The sequence below is a fragment of the Mesoplodon densirostris genome, chromosome 7 (assembly GCF_025265405.1).
Source record: "Mesoplodon densirostris isolate mMesDen1 chromosome 7, mMesDen1 primary haplotype, whole genome shotgun sequence".
In the NCBI taxonomy this organism is placed as follows: domain Eukaryota; kingdom Metazoa; phylum Chordata; class Mammalia; order Artiodactyla; family Ziphiidae; genus Mesoplodon; species Mesoplodon densirostris.
The window spans coordinates 113,257,835-113,279,869 of record NC_082667.1 but is presented as its reverse complement, the minus strand read 5'-3'; the positions used below and the strand labels follow the sequence as shown (position 1 = coordinate 113,279,869).

Below are 22,035 nucleotides of genomic sequence, written 5' to 3'. Positions count from 1 at the left end.
AAACATAACTGGCATTGTATTTGGAGTTTTATCTCTTCCTTTTCACACACCAGGGACACCTTCCTATTAAGGTTTACTTGAAAATGTCTTTAGTGCTTATATAAATCTCTATCAAATGTCATAAGGTAATTTATTAACACCAGTCTCCTGGGAGCTCCTTGCCATCACCTCTTCAGAGGCACCTGACTTAGACTGGTTCTTCTTTACCCCTACGAGAAAGAATGGTGTGGCTGACGTCTTTGTATAAAAATTGGTAACTAAATCTTTACTTCCTTTATGTCTTGAGATATATACCAAAATTGGCATTACTGGATCAAAAGGTTTAAATACGTCTTAGGCTTCTGAGCTATACTGTAAAATTATTTTCTATAAAGTTTAAACCAATTTATATCCTCAACTGAAGAGTACAAAAAACATTGCCTTATCACAATCCTCCCCTAGCATTCAGTATTCTTTTAAATTACAATTTAGAAAAGGAAAAAAAAAAGATGAAGTTCCCAACACAGTAAGGCACTGTCTCAGAAATTTTCTGCTCAGTACCCAAGTTATGCCTTATGCTATGGCACTATACCTCTTATTTGGATTTATTTGTTCATTTATTCATCAATTCAAATATTTACTTCACGGTCTTCCAGGTACTGGGAACACAAAAGTGAATAAGACAGACAAGCTCAGTAAAGCTGAAAAAATTAGTTCCATGATTCCTTCATCCAAAGGGTTGTCCTCAGAGCTATCAAATTCCCTCTCTACTAACTACTTTATGGGTCTGGTCTGGGCTCAGTCCTTGAGAAGAGGCAGTCCCTATGTTGATCAACATGACATTTGTGATAACAGAAAGCAGTGAGACATAAAGCTGGAGAAGTCAGACAAAAGCCAAGTAGTGAACGGTCTTAAATGTATGTTAAGGAACCTGCCTTTAACCTGGAGGCTATTAGTCCCCAAATACTTAAATTCTGCCTTAATCATCTGCCACAGTCACATAACATAACATGTTAATGTTCTGTTTTCATTTCAAAAGGAAACTTTATTTCACTATTATAAATTTAAAAATCAATATTATTTGACATAGAAAGCAACAAGAGACAAAATACACAAACTCTTATTAAATTTTTAAAAATTTAAGATGAAATGCAAGTAAAGCATTCCTGGAAATAGGAACGCTAACAATTAGCACACCTGTAACATGGTCATTATAGCAGCCTTGAAAAAGAAGCATTTCACGTTTCCTTCTCTTCAAATCTCTTAAAGTTATGACATGCCTCTAGCCATACAGTAAAAACTGTCCTATTCAATTAATTGGTACCAGTGATTGGTCATTTAATGGAAAAGAGCAGTTAGAGTAAGGAACCGTTTCCAAAAAAAAAAAAAACTCATACACAACTTAAACTTGATTCCAATTTAAAATATGTATGTGTACATTTTTTTTTTTTTTTTTTTTTTTTTTTTTGCGGTACGTGGGTCTCTCACTGTTGTGGCCTCTCCCGTTGCGGAGCACAGGCTCCGGACGCGTAGGCTCAGCGGCCATGGCTCACGGGCCCAGCCGCTCCACAGCATGTGGGATCTTCCCGGACCGGGGCACGAACCCATGTCCCCTGCATCGGCAGGCGAACTCTCAACCACTGCACCACCAGGGAAGCCCCTGTATGTGTACATTTATTTGCCAATTTTTAAATGCAGGATCAAGGCCTTTTCTTTAAGTAACAATGTGTTGGAGTGCCCTATGATCTTTCTTTTATACACCATGCTAAAATACACATGCTATGTTTATTTCCTGTTTCAGTTTCCTTACAGTGGACAAAGAAACTAAAGATAATCCCTGGACTCTTTTTTTTCCCAAATAGCTAATAGTTGTTTTTCATCCATCTCTAATTTGACAGCAATTTCTTTAGTTACAAGTCCCTACTCGTACTTCCAAAGCACATACAACTCAGTTTTCATAGAAATAACTTTCTTTTTTTATGCTCATATTTCATCGGTTTTCATAATATTTAACTGAACTATCTAATTCCAGTACAAGTACAAAAGGTTGGGATTATACAGTTCAACTGCAAGGAGTAGAAATATTCAAACATACTACAAGAGTAGCCTGTAGATGTAAGCATTTAACCCACTGTGGGTAAAAGTCATGCTCTACAGGGGAAATGGAGTGAGTCCACTAAATTGAGGTTAACTAAGAGATTTCAACGACTACTTTTCCCCTCTCTTCTTAAATATATTGGTCACATCTTTCAAGATTGGATAATGTTAGCTTCTCTTGATTACAGGGTTTTGTGAATTCCTAAATGACCACTCATCTTTACCACGTTTCCTCCAACAGTTCCTTAAATGTAATCAGCCACCTTGAGACACTCCAAAACTTTTATCTTAACATCAAGAATGATACTCTTTCTTGGCACTTTTGCAGCATCTCTAACACTATTATTTGCATGCTTTTTGTCAGCCATTACAGCTCAAAAACATTCATTAAAAATCTTATAAAAGTATTCCCTATCTTAACTTCAATACTAGAACTACATTACAGAGTTTGGCAGAAATAATGGAAAAGTCTTCACATATCCATTTGAGTTGCAGGAAGAATTTCAAATATTTCTGGAAGAAATCTTCAATTTGTGAGATAATACGCATGAATGAGACAACTTCTGCAAATAAGCACATCTTGAAAAATATATCTGCTCATGCGAACAACTTACATTTATCCTGACAAATTTAAGCATTCCACATACAAAACAAAGTGAACAAGATAGGTGCAAAACTAGAACTATGAAATACATAAGTGAGTTGGATTCTTGTTCCCCTCTGAAAAGACTACTTAAGGATTCCTCTGAAAAACCACTGAAAGTATTCTGAATATCATAAAAGATGCATGGAAGATCTGCTAATTTTTCACAGGAATTTTCCCAAACTGGATGGCAGCAAAGAGAAGATGAAGAACCCCTTTTCTACTTCATGAACACGAACTAATAACTTGACACATTCAGAAGAACAGATTCTAAAGATTATGTTAGATGGTTTCTTTGAATAAACGGCCTTTTATTAGTATTTAAATGTAGAACAAAGTTGACCATTAACTATTTTCTGATCTTTCCAACCACAAACACTTGAGAGTTAGGATTCTTGGTGCTCGTTAACACCAAAATTTAAAAATGAAACTGTCCCAATGACCTTAAATCTCATGTGAGTTATATACCAAGCAATGTCCAAAAAGTATCCGTTTCTTGTTGACTAAAAGCAGTCTTTCACTGAGGAACTGATTTTTCAGGCAGACATTTCTGTAAACAAAGGGTGCATTACTGTATCTTTTTTATGTTTTTAAATTTAATAATAGTTTGTAATTTTTTCTACTGTTACCTTCTGTATATGGCAAAAATACTGATTTCCTATTTATAATAATGAAATAAAGTTTCCTTTGGAAATGGATTTTCAATTTAAAAAGTAATGTTACAGAAGATTAAGTAACTGATAGATGAGGAATTAAATTATTTGGATACTGCCTAAGTCATTAAGTTAATATCCAAATAATTTAAGTATGGGAAACAACAGCCTTCAAGATAAAGGCAAGTTCCTTTACATGCATTCAAGACCATTCTAATTATCCTTCCAGTCTCTTTTCTCACCACTTTCCCTCATCACAAACTTCATGTTCTAGCAATATCCCACACATAACCAACCATCCTTTCTGCCTAAAATGTCTATTCTATTATCCATATTATGACCACCACCACCTCCACAGACCATGCCACACACACACACACACACACACACACACACACACACACACACACACTATACCTAACACCCAACTCAACTCCTTACATTAAAGAGGCTCTACACTAAGGTATTACCTTCCTCCAAGAAATTCTCCGTAACCATATCTCCTCAGGCTGTATCATATGTTATTAGAGACTTTGTCTTACTCATCTATATTTGTTTCTCTGGTTCCCAGCATATTCGATAAATAATTTTTGAAAGAATGACTCTTACTTGACTAGTTTGTATCATTTAGCAATGCTAGTTACACTCTACTTCCAACTTTTATCCCTTCATGAAGGCTCCTTTATAAAGTACTCCCCTGGTACTCCTACTCCTCTGTAAGCATTCCTTTGATTCTCTGTAACTTTGATTCTCAATAGCCTTTGAAAGCACTTCTCTCCTCCCCAAAACATGTGACCCATGATACTATATGTGCCATCCTTCTGGCGCAGTCTCATTCTCGTTGAACTCACCTATTCAAAGTACTTCAACTACCATCACAAACACAATAGCAGTAGCCAAGCCCTCACTCCTTTACATCTAGTCGCCTACTGGACATTTGCACCTGGATGCTTCATAGGTACCTGTGGTGGGCAGCCTCTAAAATAACCCCCAGTTAATTCTGCCTCCTGGAATTCATGCCCTGTATAGTTCCCTCCCACATTGAACAGAGCTGATCTCTCAGCTGAGCTGAGAGAACTTTAAAAAAAAGAATGTGACTTCTGAGGTTAGCTCATAAAAGTCATTATGGCTTCCACCTTGCTGTCTATGATCACTTCATCTGGATAAAGCCAGCTGCCTCAAACACCACCGTGAGAGGTCTTCCCGGTGAAAAACGGAGGTCTCCTACCAACAAACAGCACTCACCTCAGCCAGCAGGTAAGTGAGTCACCTTGGAAGTAGATCCACCAGGTCCAACCAAGCACTCAGATGACTCAAGCCCTTGCTTCAGTAGCAGACATCTCAACGGCAACCTCATTAGAGACGCTCAACCACAAACCACCCAGCTAGGTTGCTCCCAGGTTCTTTTTTACAGTAAACTGTATGAGATAATAAAGGTTTAGCACCGTCCAGCAGAACTTTTTGCACTGATTAAAAAGTTCGATGTCCAATGTCCAAAACAGTGGCCATTGGCTACATATGGCTACTGTACACTTGAAAGTGGTTAGTGTGACTGAAGAACTAAATTTTCAACTTTTTCTAATTTTAACTAATTTACATTTCAATAGCCATGTGTCTTGTGGCTACCATATTGTATAGTGCAAGTTTATTTATTGTTTGGGGATAATCTATTATGCAGCATTAGATAACCGATACAGTACCTTAAACTAAATCTGTCCCTTACTACCTCTGTTTTCTTCTCCATCTTTCATCTTATCAGTCAACCAAACAAAAATAAAACAAAACTGTACCTCCTCCCATTTATATTCCACACCTTAGTGAATGGTACCAATACCCATCCAAACACCCAAGCCAGAAAGGCCCTCACTTTCACCACCTACCCTTCTTATACTACGGGTATTCTTAACATTTTCTTAATAGCTCTATTTGTCTCTTCTCTTTTAAATGTAATGTTACAACTTTAACACTTCATTCTTTTTCATTATTGAAAAATGTCTCCTTATTGGTATCTCTGCCCCTAAAACTTCTCAAGACTAATCAGGTCTTCACACTGCCACCCAAATGATCTTTCTATAACATAACAATGATCGTATTACCCCTCTGATTAAAGACCTTCAGTGGTTTCCCACAATCCAGAGGATAAAACCCAAACTCCTCAGAAGAGCATAAAAACAATATGATGCCTCCTATCACTGCAACTCTACCAAATGTTGTGACAGAAGTCAACCTCCATGCTCTTCTCACACTGAACTACATGTGTTCTTAGAAAAGGTGAGCTATTTCACCTCTGTGCCTTTGTTCATACTGTTGCTTTACCTGAAATGATCTGTTCCTCCTTGTCTGATAACTACAACTCATCTTTAAGGATTCAATGGAAGTATTCATCTCTGGTTTCTGATCTGTCCAGAAAGTATTGATTCTTCTCGAGTCCCACTGCACCCTGTACCTAGCTGCCTACATGTCTGTCTCCTTCTATTAGACTAGAAGCTCCTAAAAGGCAGAAAGAGTACCCAATTCAATGCTGATTCTATCTGGCAGTATAGCATAATATTAAGAGTGCAGGTTTGGAAGTCAGACAAACTTAAGGCTCAAATCCCAGTTTTGCCACTCACTAGGCATGCTACTTAAACTTTCTGAGCTTCTGTTTCTTCACCTGCGAAATGAAGATTATATAATAAAACCCATTACCTCACAGTGTCATTGTAAGTAATAAGTAAACTCTTACGTATAAAATGCTACAGTGCCTACTAGATGATTTTTAATGAATAAATGTATTTTTGATGAAGAGATTAATGAGTTACTACCTCCTAGGTGGGCAAAGAAAGGGTAAGATAGGTCAAAATAAAAAGTATCACCTTTGAAATCACTTTTGCTAGGCTACTCTAAAGAAAATTGGTAAGTAATACAGGAAGCCTCTTACGTATCTACCATGTAGGCAGAAAATGACAGGGAATGGCAAAAGGACTCAACTGGAAATAAATAAAAGGTTGAGGAAACTAAAAGGTTGAGGAAGAGGAGAGATTCTAGATGGGGTCAGATGGGAGAGATCTGAAGCCCAGTGATGACAATGAAGGCAAAGAATGAATACAGAAGGGAATGGGGGAGAAGGAGAAGTAGAAGGTAAGAAGTAGAAAAACACAAAAACTTGAAAGTAGAATCTTTCCAAGCAACAACACGATCTAAGATGTAGTCATATAGATCCTAGGATAAATCACATGAAACTGCAAATATTGAACTATTTCTGACTAAAAAAACAGACTGATCCATTTTTAAAATAATAAATTGGACCTTTTTAAAATAATAAAATTTGGGGGATTACATATTAACTCCATTAATTCCATTTTACATTCTACCTTTTGCCTTGAGTGCCTGAGACAATGTAGGGCTCCTAAGAAAATTATGGAAAACAAAAAATTACTTTCCTATTAAAGTGTCCTGGATGTTCTCTGGAACACAATTTAGAAACTGCTGCTGTAATTTACATTAAAAGATAAGAGACTAAATAAATAAACTTCTTTGGCTGAACCCTCTCATTTGAATTTTATACTTTCTAGTTGTGTTTGGATTCTAACTTCATAGAAATCAGTTACCCAAAATTATGTGCAGTAACAAATACAATGAACCAAGAGTCATAAGACCTGGATTTTAAACCTGGTCCCAAATATGTATTAGCTGGGAAATACTGGGCTAGTCAATGAATGTCTCTGAATCTAAGTTTTTTCTCATCTGTAAAACAGGAATAACATCTGTCTTGTGTTGTTGTATGTATTAAATATAATGCCTATAAAGCACCTAGAATTATACTTAATAAATGGAAGCTTATTGTTACTAAATGAGGAAACAACTGTAAAAGTGTAGTAAATGAAAATGTAAATTACTCTAGTATCATACAGACAAAATATATGAAAGTGACAATGATTTGACTTGTTAGATGTGACAAGATTGAAGTGAATCATACTGTCTGTATGATAATAACCTGCTCATTTTTAAATATGGAAAATAAGCATGGGCAAATATTTCTATAATAAATAGATTATTTACGGGCTGCGAATTTGTCATCTACCTCCTCATTATATTTTCCAATGTGACTTTTAACTTCATCAACCCGCAAAGATAACATTCTCCAGACGAGTCATATCGATAACAAACTCTGCAAGCTGGATAAGCAAAGATTTCCTTATTGCTAACAGTGTGAGGAAGCAATGCTAGCTAAAATGAGATATGGTAAATATTTATGCAAAATTAACAGAACTTTACCCCACAGGGAGGCTGCAAGCATGGGAAAAAGCAGCTTCCCAGAACTCAGCATAGCGGATGTCTGTAGATCTCCCTAAGGGCTATAAAGTCTCCACATCCATAAGAATGCTTCAAAGGGCATTGCCTTTTTGCATGCAGCCTCTTTGTAAGTCTGAAACCTAGTAAAATTCTCAAATTAGAATTCTCTAGCCTTTCTCTACCTAGAAACAGTACTTATTAATAATGATTTGGTTTGTGGGCTTCTTTTTTAAACCAACTACCTGCCTATCTCTGTTCTAGATTCTCTAGGGTTACTAAGAAAATGCAAGAAAACAATTCATAGCTAGAAAGAGTTAGGTTAAAAAACAACACACTGAAATATCTCTTAAGCAAGTTTTCCAATGTTATGGCATAAAGAGTGGCTAGACTAAAACGATTCATGCCACGGAACTGTCAGTAACAACAATAAAAAAATCATTTACAAAGAAGAAATGAAGATTAAAAGTAACAATGTATTATGGCACAGAAGATGCATCTAGAGCTAAAATAAAAGGGATAATATTTCTTTAAGTGGCAGAAAATATAAACTAAATGACAAAGAAGAGATCACTACTATAACAAATCTTTAAAAAGAAAATATAGTCTCCATTACCACTTAACCAAACATAGATACTTGCTAAGAAAAAACTTAAACCCAATTTGCTTATATCATTTGTTTCACAAAGGCCCAATCACTTACTATTAAAATCATTCATTTGCTGCCTTTTCTTACTCTTACGTACTCAGTATAACAATTTTTTGAGTCACTTCTGTTTTGTGTGCCTATAATAAATAAAATAAATAAATAAAACTTGTATTAGATGGGCCTTAAACTTCTTTTATTTATTTATTTATGTTTGTTTGACTGCGTTGGGTCTTCGTTGCTGCGCATGGGCTCTCTCTAGTTGTAGCGAGCGAGGGCTACTCTTCGTTGCGGTACGCGGGCTTCTCATTGCAGTGGCTTCTCTTGTTGCGGAGCCTGGGCTCTAGGCACGTGAGCTTCAGTAGTTGTGGAACACAGACTCAGTAGTTGTGGCTTGTGGGCTCTAAAGCACAGTCTCAGTAGCTGTGGCGCACGGGCTTAGTTGCTTTGTGGCATGTGGGATCTTCCTGGACCAGGGCTCGAACCTGTGTCCCCTTCATTGGCAGGTGGATTCTTAACCATTGCACCACAAGGAAAGTCCCTTCAACTTCTTAAAAGAACTTTGGAATAGTTATAATGGAAAATGATTTACAAGCAACACATATTCGGCTTCAAAAAAGTTCAATGTTTACAGATGTATGTATATATTTTCAAAAAATGAGTAAGAAACCAAAATACAATGTAGCCATTTTTTAGAGGAAATGAGACAAAATCCCTCTGGAAAAGGGAATAAGTAAATAGGTGATTAAGAGGAAAAAGAATAAAACATAGTTATGACATTATAATGTAAAGACAACACTTTAATGGTTTTGTTGAAGACAAAATCCACTTTCTGGGTTTCATCCAACTGATTTAAAAGATCCACTGACTGATCCAGATGAGCCAATCACAGTATAAGCAAACCTGAGACCAGTAGGCCAGAAGAAAGTGGGCATTGGAATCATAATCCCAATTCTTCTGTTTAGAAACAATGTGACCGCAATTCTTCTGTTTAGAAACTATGTGACCTTGAGCAAGGCAGTGAAGGTCTCAGAACATCATTTTTCTGTTTTAAAACAGGAACAACGATATTTAACTTACATAGCTGAGAAAAATTTAAAAAGACGATGCACAGAGAGTACCTAGGACAGTGTTCAGCATTTAGTATGGACTCAATAAATATAAAATCCTTTACCACATCCCAAATTTCCTTATAAAACTAAATTTCATCTCATTTTAAATGCTCATTTTTCACCTAGTTCCACCGTGCCACTTTTCTAATGTGTAAACTATTAGAGCAACAAGCAATCATGACTTAAGCAGTCTTCCTAATAATCAAACTACTGTAGTTTCCAGAATCTTCCACTGATCAACTCATCACCATATTTATCACTGGATGACAAAGTATAGGCTTAATGGGTTGCTACTACCTTCAAAGAGGTAGCTAATGAGTAGAGAGGTTCTCCTTCAAGTAGTGACTAAAGCAATGACTAATCAATAAAATGTGATTTCTTCTATGCAAAAGCAATGGACATCTAAAAGCTTCTTAAATTTCAACCTATTCCATGCCCTGTTCATCTTAGTTTAGATAACTCACCAAAATACAATTAAATTGAAAAATAGAAATGAAACATAAAAAGACAGTATATGATAAAAAGTAACATTAATTTTTTTATTTAAAAAATAATATAAATTTAACTATTAATTATGATTTCATACCACTACTTTACCAAAATACACATGACTTCTCGCCTTAACCTTCAACACTAATCGATGAATATCACTCTTACAGGTAAATTTCTTAATTCTTAAATGTAAATCAGCAGGTAACAAGAACACAAAATAACTCTGCCAACACAGTGACCTACACAGAGTAGCCATTCAATATTTAACTGAACAAATGAATAAACAAATGAACTGATGTTGTCAAGACAGAACTGGACAAATTCTGAGTGATCTAAAGCAGATTTAGAAGTTGACTGTCCTAATAAGACCCTGCTGTATAAAAAAAAAATAAAATAAAATTCAAAAACAAACAAACAAAAAGAGGTTGATTGTCAATCCTAAAAAGTCTTATTGATTCTGTAACTAGAGATGTTATTGTTTCACAGTCTGAGTTGAAATAACTGTCTCTTTAGTCTATTCCTCACTTCCAAATGCACCTTAATTCTAAGAACAGCCTATAATTTGAAATATAAGAGAAAGGGAATATTATCACAGCAAGGAAAAAACACTGTCACAGCAGTAGCAGCAGCAAATACATATGAATTAAAAATCATTTAAAATGCATAGATCAAAGTTGTAGGAAAACCTAACTAATTTCTGAGGTTTAAACAATAAGAGCTATTATAACTTACTGACCTCTTTAATGTAGTTAAATACATTCTCATTTAATCTTCATGATGACACTAAAGGTACGTGATATTATTCCTATTTTTACAGATGAGAAAACTAAACTGTTGTTCAGAGACGTAAATTTGCCTAAGGTCTTCCAGCTTGTAAGCAGAACAAGTCTGACGCACCAAAACCCAGGCTCTTTTCTCTACATCATCCTCATTCATTTCCCTTTTACTATTCCTCTCTTACAAGGGCTAAAAAATTAAAATTAATATATATATAATTAAGAGCTAAAATATCTTTTCCTTTAAAAGATACTTTTAATCTCTAACAAAGAGAAAATCTCAAAAAGAATTCTGCCAGGGAAGTCAAAATTAATATAATTACTAATATTTATCAATAGATATATATTACTTAATTCTTTTTTTGGAAACAAATTATACCTTGTATCCTGTTATGCAATAATTGCATGTTAAGAACCTCTCTCTTTTTTTTTTTTTTTACTATTCACATCCATTTACTAACACACTCAATTTACTTTTAAACACTGTCTTAAGAATTCTGATCATGTAGGGCTTCTGGATAAATACACAGGAAACACAAGTAAACACAAATACCTAAGTTACAAGAAACCACAAACCGTTCCCCAAATTACACAATTAACAAATGCAACTAAAATGCAACCAAAGTGCAAGTATATTATTCTGACAAAGGTACTAACAAACTATTAACTCTGAAAATGAATGTTTTTCAATCATGATACAACAGAAAAATAATATGAACAAAAGGCAAGTCAAAGAGTTATTCTCCATGGGAAAAAAACTTATTATTATTATTTTTATTAAAAATAGACTGTATTGCCCCGAAGCCAGAATCAATCCAATGCCAAGAAAAAATCAAATTTAAATAAAATTTTATGTGCAAGTCAATGATAGCCAATTTTCTACTTCAGTCACTACATGGATTCTGAAATGAGATTAACAATATAACTTAATTAAAGAAAACGAAAACTACTTGGATACCTAGAAAGACCACTTTAATCTAAGTATTTCTATGCACAGTGAAAGAAGCCAGTTACGAAAACATAATTAGATAACACTATACTAAATAAACTATTTTCATCATGTTATATACAATAATTTATTCACTAGCCTGCATAAATCCTCTTTGATCACCTCATTGTCACCTGCCAATCTACAAACTGAAGAAGGGATTATATTTGTTTAATTTGATTCCCACTGTTATATAACACCCCCTGCCCAAAGAATGTCCTGTGAAACTTATGATTCTAGATCCATAATATAATGTCTATTACTCCCATAACCATAGAAATGATAAGTACACTTACTATATTACACTATATGCTAGTAAAATCTATGAAGTCTTGAGTCAAAATGGAGGCTTTAAAAAGGCCCTCAGATGAACTAACCTAAGCAGTTGAAAGTGACTTTAATTATTTCTAAACTAAAATTAGACTCACTTCCATACTTTTATATCATCTTAGGGATCTCCTTAAAGATTTGATAGAAGCTTTCTCTGCACAGCAAACAGCAGAGGTGAATACGGCATTTTTATAAATGATTCTGATGTTCGTCTCCAGAGTAAATAACATCACTGACTGGGAACTCCCAGAAGACTTAGAGCCATTAAGGGCTGGGATTCCTTTCAATTGGCGTCATTCCAACAGAGGCTCAGTGAGAAATGGAACCTCCTGCAAATCAAATCTGTTGCAATGTTATTTTTTCCAGAGGTTAATTACCTGCTTATGCCACACACACACACACACACACACACACACACACACACACAGACACACACACGCACTAAAGTAGAGAAAAGGAGGAACTGGAAAAATAGATGACATTCTGCTGTAAGCCTCCTCCAGAAATACTCAAAATGAAATCAAAACAACTTTCTGGCTGTCAAATTCTAGACATACTTCATGAACATCCTTTCCTACTGACACCTGTCAGTCCACAGTACCATTACCTCCAACTAAATAGTAAGAATTTACTAAAAGAAGTCACACTTTCATATTTTATCTTTCAGAGATACTCTGTGAAATATTTATGGGTAAAATTATGATATCCAGCAACTGCTTCAAAATAATCCAGTGGAGAAGCAGGGAAAGGAAACAGATGAACCAAGATTTTCCATACACCAAATGTTACTGATGCTAATGATGAGAACATGGAGGTTTATCATACTATTCTCTGTACTTTTGTATATGTTTGAAATGTTCCATAAAAAAAAAAACTTTCACATTTAACAAGCATTTATTGATCACCTCCAGTGGTAGACTGTATTATTGCTCCTAATTATTCGCTCTCCCGTTTACTTCCTTAAGAGGATTATATAGCCTCACCCATTATCATTTGACTTGCAATGCCACCTGTGGGAGGAGTATACATCCGTGGCCCACTGACAATGAGCATGACCATATATGACTACTTTGGCCAAGGACATGTAAGTGATGTAATGTACACCTTGAATGAGTAGAAGTTTTAAAAGCCATTGTATGTTTGCATGAGCAGTTTTCCTGTTCTTTCCCTCTGCCACAGTAATGGCATATTGGGTTCCAAAAATGCTTCAGCCAATCCACAGCTGACAAGATGAAATGTAAGCAAGAAGTAAACCAGTAAGCCACGGCTATTTGAAGGTGTTGCTATGGTAGCACAACCCAGCAAAAGCTGATAGATACACCTACTACAGGCTAGGTACCAAGAATATTAAAATACTATAAGAATGTTTAGGAAAGTAGACACACAAAAAATGAACTATAGTTATCTTTGAGGGGAGAGTCTGAGAACCAGAGGGTGTATACGAATAGGGCTAAGATCAGAGGGAGACTTTATATAGTATTATATCATATTACCTATCACTTGAATTTTCATGCATGTGTACGTGTGCATGTGTGTGTGTGTGTGTGTGTGTGTGTGTGTGACCTGAATAACGTCATCTGGATAGCTGGATAATTTGGGCAATTTTTTTTTCTTCCTTATGCTTTTTAGCATTAAAAGGGAATAAAAATATAATAAAGCACATAGTAATTGATTAAAAATGAAAAAGAACTATCCTCCTACCCTTAAGGAACTCGAAAATTAGTTGCAATTTAGCTTTAAAGAAAACTTCTTTCCATAAAACATTCATTGTTAATTCTTTAAAGTGGCAAAGGCTAACTGCAAAAACAACATTTTAAAAAATTAGGAGTATAACACATGCAATTCTATCAGTTTGCTCATCCTAAGGTTTCAGCAAAGCAAATATAGGGTTTTGTACATGGGTGGTGCAGCTACCGATCTCAAAGGAAATTCTCTCAATTACATTATTTTAGTATGCCAATTAAGCTGGTGAAGAAGCTTGCTCTAGGTGTTAAGTTTTGTGAATAAGCCTTAACCATAGACAAGCCTTAACTATAGACAAGGTATCTACTCCACTAAGTTAAGCCATGTAGGGTAAAATTATTTTAAAAAGCATTAGAAGAAAAAAGAAAAAATTCTAACCATGACTCTTGTGGTGATTAAACAACACTTGAATGGTTACATAAGTCTCAAGGCCAATAAACGAATGCTTTACTACATGACTATGTTTTTATTTAAATTTGAGCAATAACCTGCAAATATGATTAGGGACATTTCCACACTTTTCATCTTAGGATCTCAAAGCACTTTACAAACATTAATTTCAGCCTCATATCGCCTGAGAGTTAAGTATTATACAGCATTATAACCATCTATCCTGCCACTACAGAATATTTAAATACCCCTTCAGTAGTACTTGCCCTGAGGAGATCTTGCCCAAACAGCCAATAAGACAGGAAATAAGCTGACAGTGCATGTGCCACCAACAATCTCTGAAAAGATCAGACCCTTACCCACAAGAACCACTTCCGCTGAGTAAACCACAGAGACTGTATAGGACAACCACAACAGATCAGCTTGTGTCTGGAACACAGGCAGAGTTTCCATCTAAAATCTATGGAAGGATATGTCTAAGCACCTTCACAAGGTATCTTATATGTATTTAAGTATATAAGTATATTTGGGGGACTTGTTACTCTTCTGGACAAGACATAGACACCTTCTACCTTGTATGATCAATTTCACATATAATTTATTCAGATGCTGAGAAGTCTCCAGTTTTTCTACAACAGAATAATCTACATTTTCTGAATCCACAAAAGACCTGCAAAATCCTCCTTAAGCTCGAGTGTGTGAACCTAAGATCAGCATTTAAATGTAATATTTAACCAAAACTGTAGTCTCACAGCAATATCTTTAAATGCCTACAATAGGCATCAAAAGACAAAGCAGTGTGACAAGTGGCTAAGAGTAAACATTAACTAAACCAGGTTTTCTTACATATTTCCAATTTCTTCATGAATTGTTACTCACAGTCCCACGACAAGAAATCTACTTTTTCACTGCCATTAGATTTGCTTCTCTCTCAACACTGGGAAGCCACCCAGGCCTATCATGTGACTGTGATCTCAAAACCCAGGATTCAGCACTTGAATTAGTAAGAGATCCTGTTTTGGTATGAATCTAAACTGTCAGTTGCATTGGTGCGTGTTAATTTAGTACGGAAAATTTAGTATATTTCTCCTTTTACTGAAAGTCAGTAATGCATTCTTATGCAATTTAGGCAAGGCCTCTGACCTTTGGCACCATCATGTATTACCTCTGCAAATCAAAAAGCTGAAAATTATTCTTGGTACTAGCTTCATAGGTTTGTCTTGGAGTTAGAAACTCTCTTATAAACTTCTTTCTTATAAGGCTGTCTTGGTACTCTAGATATCCTAAGTAGAGAAAGTAAAATGCCCTAAATCTGGCCTGTTTCCAAAATTCTAAAGTTTGAGGAAACAAAATCACTAGCAAAACACAAAAGAACAAAGACATCTATTTAAATAATTTTAAACTAAGTATCAACGATAAAGGTCTACTAATACAACATTCAAAAGCTCTATAATCTTACATATATGTATCTTATAATAATTTAAGTACCCACTTTTTCCTTCTGTTACTTATCATTAATAACAATTCTTGTAAATACAGTAAGAAACTAAAACATTATTTCAACATTAATAACAGTATATCTTACTTGAAAAATAGTGCATTGAAAGTCTATTTCTTTTCACCAATATGTGGAAATAACAAGAAAAAATAAAGTAAAACAACACACGCACAAACAATGGAAAAAATGACACACAATTTAAGATAAGACTGAAAAACCACCACAAAAAAAAAAAAAGAAAGGAATAACAACTTACAGATGTATCTCACCATATGGTAACAGATATTTTACTTTAAAGCTACAACCACATCTCTTCACTTACTTCTAAGTTCAGAGATGTTTCATCTTCATTTCTGATTAATTTTCAACCAAGGATGGCTTATTATTTGCTACACTTTTGACACATAATTGATAACACTGGTTACATTAGGGGCACTCATATTGGAAAGAATCACTTCGTAAACAAGGCTTTTTATAACATGAGTAATTGCTTAATTAGTTGATTTGCTAATTATGCTGTTTATATAAACCTGTTGTTTTTTTTTTTTTGATGGTGACATCTCCTGCATCCATTCTAAAAACTATCTAAAATAAAGCTGAGTTAAAATGACCTTGAGAATCTCTTTACTCATAATTTTGGGCTATGTCTGGAGAAAACTGAAGACCCCTGTATTACAGTAAAACTAAACTGGAACTTGCTGTTCTAGCATATGGGTAAACATAAAATATAGAATATCATACTTTGCAGTAGGACAGCGCCGAAAGAAAAAAATCATTTTGCACTAGAAGAGCAGTTGAAGAAAAGTTAACAGAGTATTAAGAGGAACAGGTTAATTTTAGACACGAATCAACAGAACATACAACTTGGCTGAGCAAAGAATAAGGGTGGGGGAAGGAAAGGGTGGTGGATAACCGTCTGAACCATTCACAGTCACATAAACATAAAATGGGAGGAGATCATTATTTAGCCTGGTAGAGCAAGTATATACAAGTAACAGGACAACTTAAAAGAAAAGTCTGTGCTAAAGATCAGGAAAAACTTCCTGACTACAAGATCTATCAGATTGTTGTTCAGTCTCCTGAGGAAGTGACGAGAGCTTTATCCTTTAGAGATACTTAAAATTAGAATGGATAAGGTACTAGAAAGCATCCTGTAAGAGAAAAATCCAACTCTGATTTAGTCAGCGTGGAAAGTTACAAGAGAAGTAGAACAGAAAAAATACACATAGAAAGACAATAATTTAAAGTGAAAAGTGGGGGACTTGAGAGCTAGAAAATCTAGGTCATATCTTGGGTCTATCCTTTCCAGTTTTATAATCTTGACCTAAGTGCTATGAGTTGCCTAAACTGTAAGTGATGATCTGCCTCACGCTGAGCTGAAGAACTACACTACTATTGGATATCATTACATACATCAGGGTATTTCACACAAAAGGAAACAAAATATTTATAATTTTGCTGATTTTAAAACTTCAGTTCAAATACCACTATTCTGAAGACCCTTAATTATTAAAAGGAAAAGGAGCATGTCTTCCAATGAAGCTTTAAAACATCATCCAAACCAAGTTCTAATGGTTGAGACTTAATGAAGTTAAGCTCCCTGTTTGTGAAAATGTGGCATGGTCAATTTCTAGGAGATAAGCAATTACAGGATAAGAAACATTTTTAGTAACTTTGTTAGACAACCATGATGTAAAAGCGCTTCTCCAATTACCTCTGGAAAACCATTAATATGTTCTGCTGCTTCTATAACCTGTATCAGTTTCGTAGGCAATTCATACCCATTTCTAGACAGCTTTCAGAAGAGGCAATCACATTTTGTTTACTCAAAGATTTTCCAACTGTTTTCCCTAGAATCACAATGCTCCACAGAAAAATATGTAAAATCCACCATTTATGGGTTTCATCAGTGTATGCCTCAAATATCATTTCCTAAATTGAAAATTTAAAAAAGTCGTACATGTTAACTCAATGTTATATGCTACATTTTAACAACTGGAAGCCACTAATGTGTTAAGTGGTATTACCAGGTTAACATATTTTTGTAATGATTCAAATAAAGCTTCTCTTGTCATCTCACTGAATACATATGAACATCTTATAAATGTGCCATTTATCTGTAAGACTATAGCTCTGTACTTTTAAAAAAATTTACTTCGGACTGTACATGTTGACTCACGTAAAAGTGTACAAGTGAATGTACTACTGCATACCTGTATGAATCAGGATTTTAAACTGAACAACTAGAAGAAAAGACAACATAAAATTGAATACAAAGCTAGCACTGTGATCCTGGTCCCCACTTTCAATTTGGTATTTATCAAATGACTGATTTTGTAAGTGAATGTGACAAATAATCTCACCTTGCAGATGACTCAAGCAGCTTTGAAAATAGCACACATACAGAATTTTTTTTGTTTTGTTTTTTAACCAAAAGCATTCTTATATGGCAGTGTTGGCAGAAAAAGTATCATGAATGAAAACGCTAATTACTGGGTAAATGCATATAAAGCCACAGGTTTCCAGACTCACTTTAAAAACTTGCTTCAAAAAAAAAACAAAAAACACAAAGAACAAAAAATTTGCTTCAGTTAAACAAGCTTAAAGCTGACCTTACAGTGCTAAAAAAAAAAAAAGCCAATATATTTAAAACCTTTGTTTATCTATAAATCAAAAACAACAAAATCCACAAGTCCTAGACAAAACTTCATTTACTTCAACAAAGACCTTTATAACAAAATCCCTGTATTGTCCCTGAAAACTCATTGTTCTAGAAGATAGCCTGAAATAATTTACTCAGTCCGTTGAAAAAGCATTCTCTCCTCGTATCCCTCAGAAGAAATTCCAAGTCCCACAAGACCCCTAAACTCTCAGGGAGACGCAAGCATCTAGGAGGATTAGAAACAATTAGGATATATTTTAGGACTGAATGCAGCAATCAATGTAAACTGAACAGCAGCAATCAGATATTTCTACCACTTTTGAAGCGCTGGTTCTAAAAATTGAAAAATATAGTCTCTAGGTCTCAAAGAAGTTACAAAGCAAGACATTGGATGGTATTCAAAAGCTGCTTAGATTTTTTTTTTTTAACAGTTCAGATACACTACATAAAAACAGTAGCTACCATGAACACATAGTTTGAGTTTTAAATTGATAACTACGCCTTTAAAAGGGGGGCTGGAGAGCCTGACGAGTAGAGGATGAAGAGGAAAAAAAAGGGTAGTAAACAAATGTGTTAATTTAACTGCAAAATAATAACAGGATATAACAGAGTTCTGAGTATCCAAAGTGACCAATCAGAGCCTAAACATAGCTGAATTCCATCCCAGCCCCAGCACGTCCCTAACACAAGAATAAAACCCTTCTTATCTTGTTCAGCCATGTGTCGCCTGCCACAAACTGCAAAACAGAACAACGCCCAAAACCAGCTAGTCTGATTTCAACTGAGGACAGACAGACTCTGTAGTCAGAAGCACCACAATGAAAGAACTCTAACTCACACAGCTGGCCTGGTGGGTCAGCACACTCTACAAAACAAAGCCACACCACATACAGTACTTCAAACTTGAAAGGACCTTTAAAAAGGCACTGTTAATTTGCCAATAGCTCTAGAATCAGCAAAATATACCTACAGGGCACTGGAGTCAGATAATGAGAAAAGAGGATGAGGTAGGTAAGGCTGAGGAGAAGCTAGGAACTATTCTATACTCATAACTTTATTAAGGCATCCTGGCACAGAAATAACACTAAACCAGTACTTCCAGATTTCACCCCAACCTATGTTCAAATCAGGGACAACTACTCTCCTAAGAGCCAATGGATGCTTGATATTTACAGAAGAAGATATGTTTAAAGAAAAAGCAATGGTCACATAAGAATAAATCTTGTGTGTGGAGGGGAAACTAGTAGTAAATTCCAAAGAAACACAAATCTATACTGTCTCAGCAATGCACATTAAATTAGGTGGCTTTTTAAAGTCTTTCTTCTTTTAAAGAATATGTGAAATCAGGCAGCACCTGAACTCATCCAAGAATATTAATACCCAAACCAATTTGCAGATTCATCTTAGAATATTCATCTCGTAATCCTTTGTGCCTAGCACAGTGCCTGGCAAAATTAACAGGCATAAATTAATTTCATGCTTATTGTACATTTTTATCTCATCTAAGTTATAAAAAGAATACAAATCCCAAGATTTTATTCCCAAGATAATGGAAAGAGGAAGAAAATCTCTGAGAAGCAAAGAAGAAACGTCATTACTTGGGGGGCTTTTAGGTGATTTTCATGCGGAATGAGCTAGTGACCCTAGGTTCTGTTTCTACAAAATTAAACACCCCTACTATTGCAATGAAAACTACCAACACCACATTAGTTCCTAGTAAGACTTGTCTGCAGGGTCAACAGAGAAGGCAAGAATTGAATGAACAAGGAAAACAATTACCCACACACCCATGAAAGTGATTTCTCAGAGGCAAAAAACACCCTGAAAGGAAAAGGAATGGGAATAACTAGAAGAAATCAAGATAAGCATTGTTGCTACTCGTGTTCAATGTGCTCTCAGAGAAGCTGAAAATTAAACACAGTAAAAAAACTACACAAAGAATAAATAGCTTAAATATTTAATGGAATCTTTTAGGTGAACATTCACGTGATACTGAAAAGCATCAACAGGAACAGGAAATTCTGTTTCTGGAGTAGCTGTTATGGTATGACAATGGAATTTGGCCCTTTTAAAATCAACAAATGAGTCTTACAATTGGGTGAAACTCTCTTATTAGGAAATTCAACTACTTTCTGCTGGAGTACTATTGTACTTCTCATCAACGTGCTTTCTTTGGCCCCTTACTTCAGTTATTTGATCTTTTTTTTTTAATGATGTAATAGTTTGAAGGTTGACCAAAAAAAAAAAAAAAAAAGCTGACTGAAACTTGGGACCTGGATACAATGTCATAGTTAAACTGAGAAATAAAATGTAGTAAAGGAATATGCTTCTATCACTTAACCTAATATTCCAAAGAATAACTCTTAAGAGTAAGGGAACTCCACTGAAACCACAAATGGTTTAGCTCAATTCACCAACCACCACCAAGCAACACAGTTAAGTACTATAAAGGACTCACCCAACTCAACAAATCCACCTGCCAGCTTCTACTACATAACTCCCTTAGGCTTTACACACCTTAAATGCAAATGTTTCTGGAATATGAAATCCTAAAAATGCAATAATTAAGATCAAGCCCCATGATGTTTCCGAGCCCTTTTTCAGTTCCTTGATACTGTTCCCACCAGGAACCTGTGATTTACTAGTACTTCCAACATTCTGGAAAACTATTAGATAATAAACACTGTGCAAGTCAATGCTTCAAGGACATCAAATTCATAAATCATGCGGCAGTCTCAGAGTGAAGTTCACAAACAGAAAGTCCTAAAATGCAACAGGCTCTAGAGAACTACAGGACAGGAGTAAAACTGATGATGTACCAATACCCCAGCCGACATCGGGCACTGACCTTCACCCAAAATGACCTTCCTCTCTCTGGTTCCAAGATCAGTACAGAATCCTAATGCACACTAAGGGCAGAAAAACACAATCGTGGCTTTACCTACCCCTCCTCCGAGAATCTGGAGAAAAGTTTCTCTCCAGAAAAAACAAAACAAAACTACGTTTCCAAATTCAATCAACCGGGTAACTTGGCAGCAACCCCAGACTAATTGCAGAGCTCGGAAATAACCCTCTGTCCGCTGCCTGTCAACTTCACTCGGCAAAGGCAATCAGCAATCACTGACCCTCCTGCTAGGTCGGGCCCCATTCTGGGAGGCTAAGCGCAGGGGGAGCTTCATACCAACCTGTCGGTGATAGTAGACTGTGTGCCACTCATTGGGGCCCTTGGCGAGAGGTCTTCCTTTTATCCAACTTGCATTTTACAGTAACACCTCCACCCCACCCCCAGCGCTCCGGGATCAGGCCCGACTCCGTAGCGGACACAAGAGTCCAACTCAAAACTCCATTCAGTCATCTAGAACGTCCGACTGGAAGTGGTCAAGGAAAGGGGATGTGGGTGGAAGAAGCGAGGCAAGTTATCTCCCAAATCAAGCCGAGCAAGTCCGCCAGCAGGCGAGTTCTAGAGCTAGGGAGCGATCCTCCTCGGGAAGGCACCGGAGAAAACTTTGTCACGGAGGGAAGTCGGCGAGCCCCGGGGAAGGCGGCCCGGGAGTCCCTCCGGGGCCGGGGTGGGATCGGCTCGGGGCTGGATGTCGGCTCCTCCTCGCGGCCTTGGGGGCCTGAAAGTCCCCGCGCTGGGCCGGGCCCGCTGGGCTCCGCTGTCTATCTGGGGCTGCCGGCCGCTCTTGGCCGCAGCCTCGGCCGCGTCTCGGGCCGCCCCGCGCCAGGCGCGCGCGGCTCCATGGCCCCGGAC

General features: G+C 36.2%; 1 protein-coding gene across 2 annotated transcripts in view; it reads right to left on the bottom strand.

Moving 5' to 3' along the window:
* ARHGEF12 (Rho guanine nucleotide exchange factor 12) overlaps window positions 1-21,790 on the bottom strand; it is a 143,832-nt gene extending 122,042 nt beyond the window's left edge. For both annotated transcript variants that reach the window (XM_060103029.1, XM_060103030.1), the window contains exon 1: window positions 21,467-21,790. In XM_060103029.1, coding sequence (XP_059959012.1) covers window positions 21,467-21,498 — 32 coding nt within the window. In that variant the 5' untranslated portion in view covers window positions 21,499-21,790. The remainder of the gene's footprint in view (window positions 1-21,466) is intronic.
* Window positions 21,791-22,035: the final 245 nt, after the last annotated feature.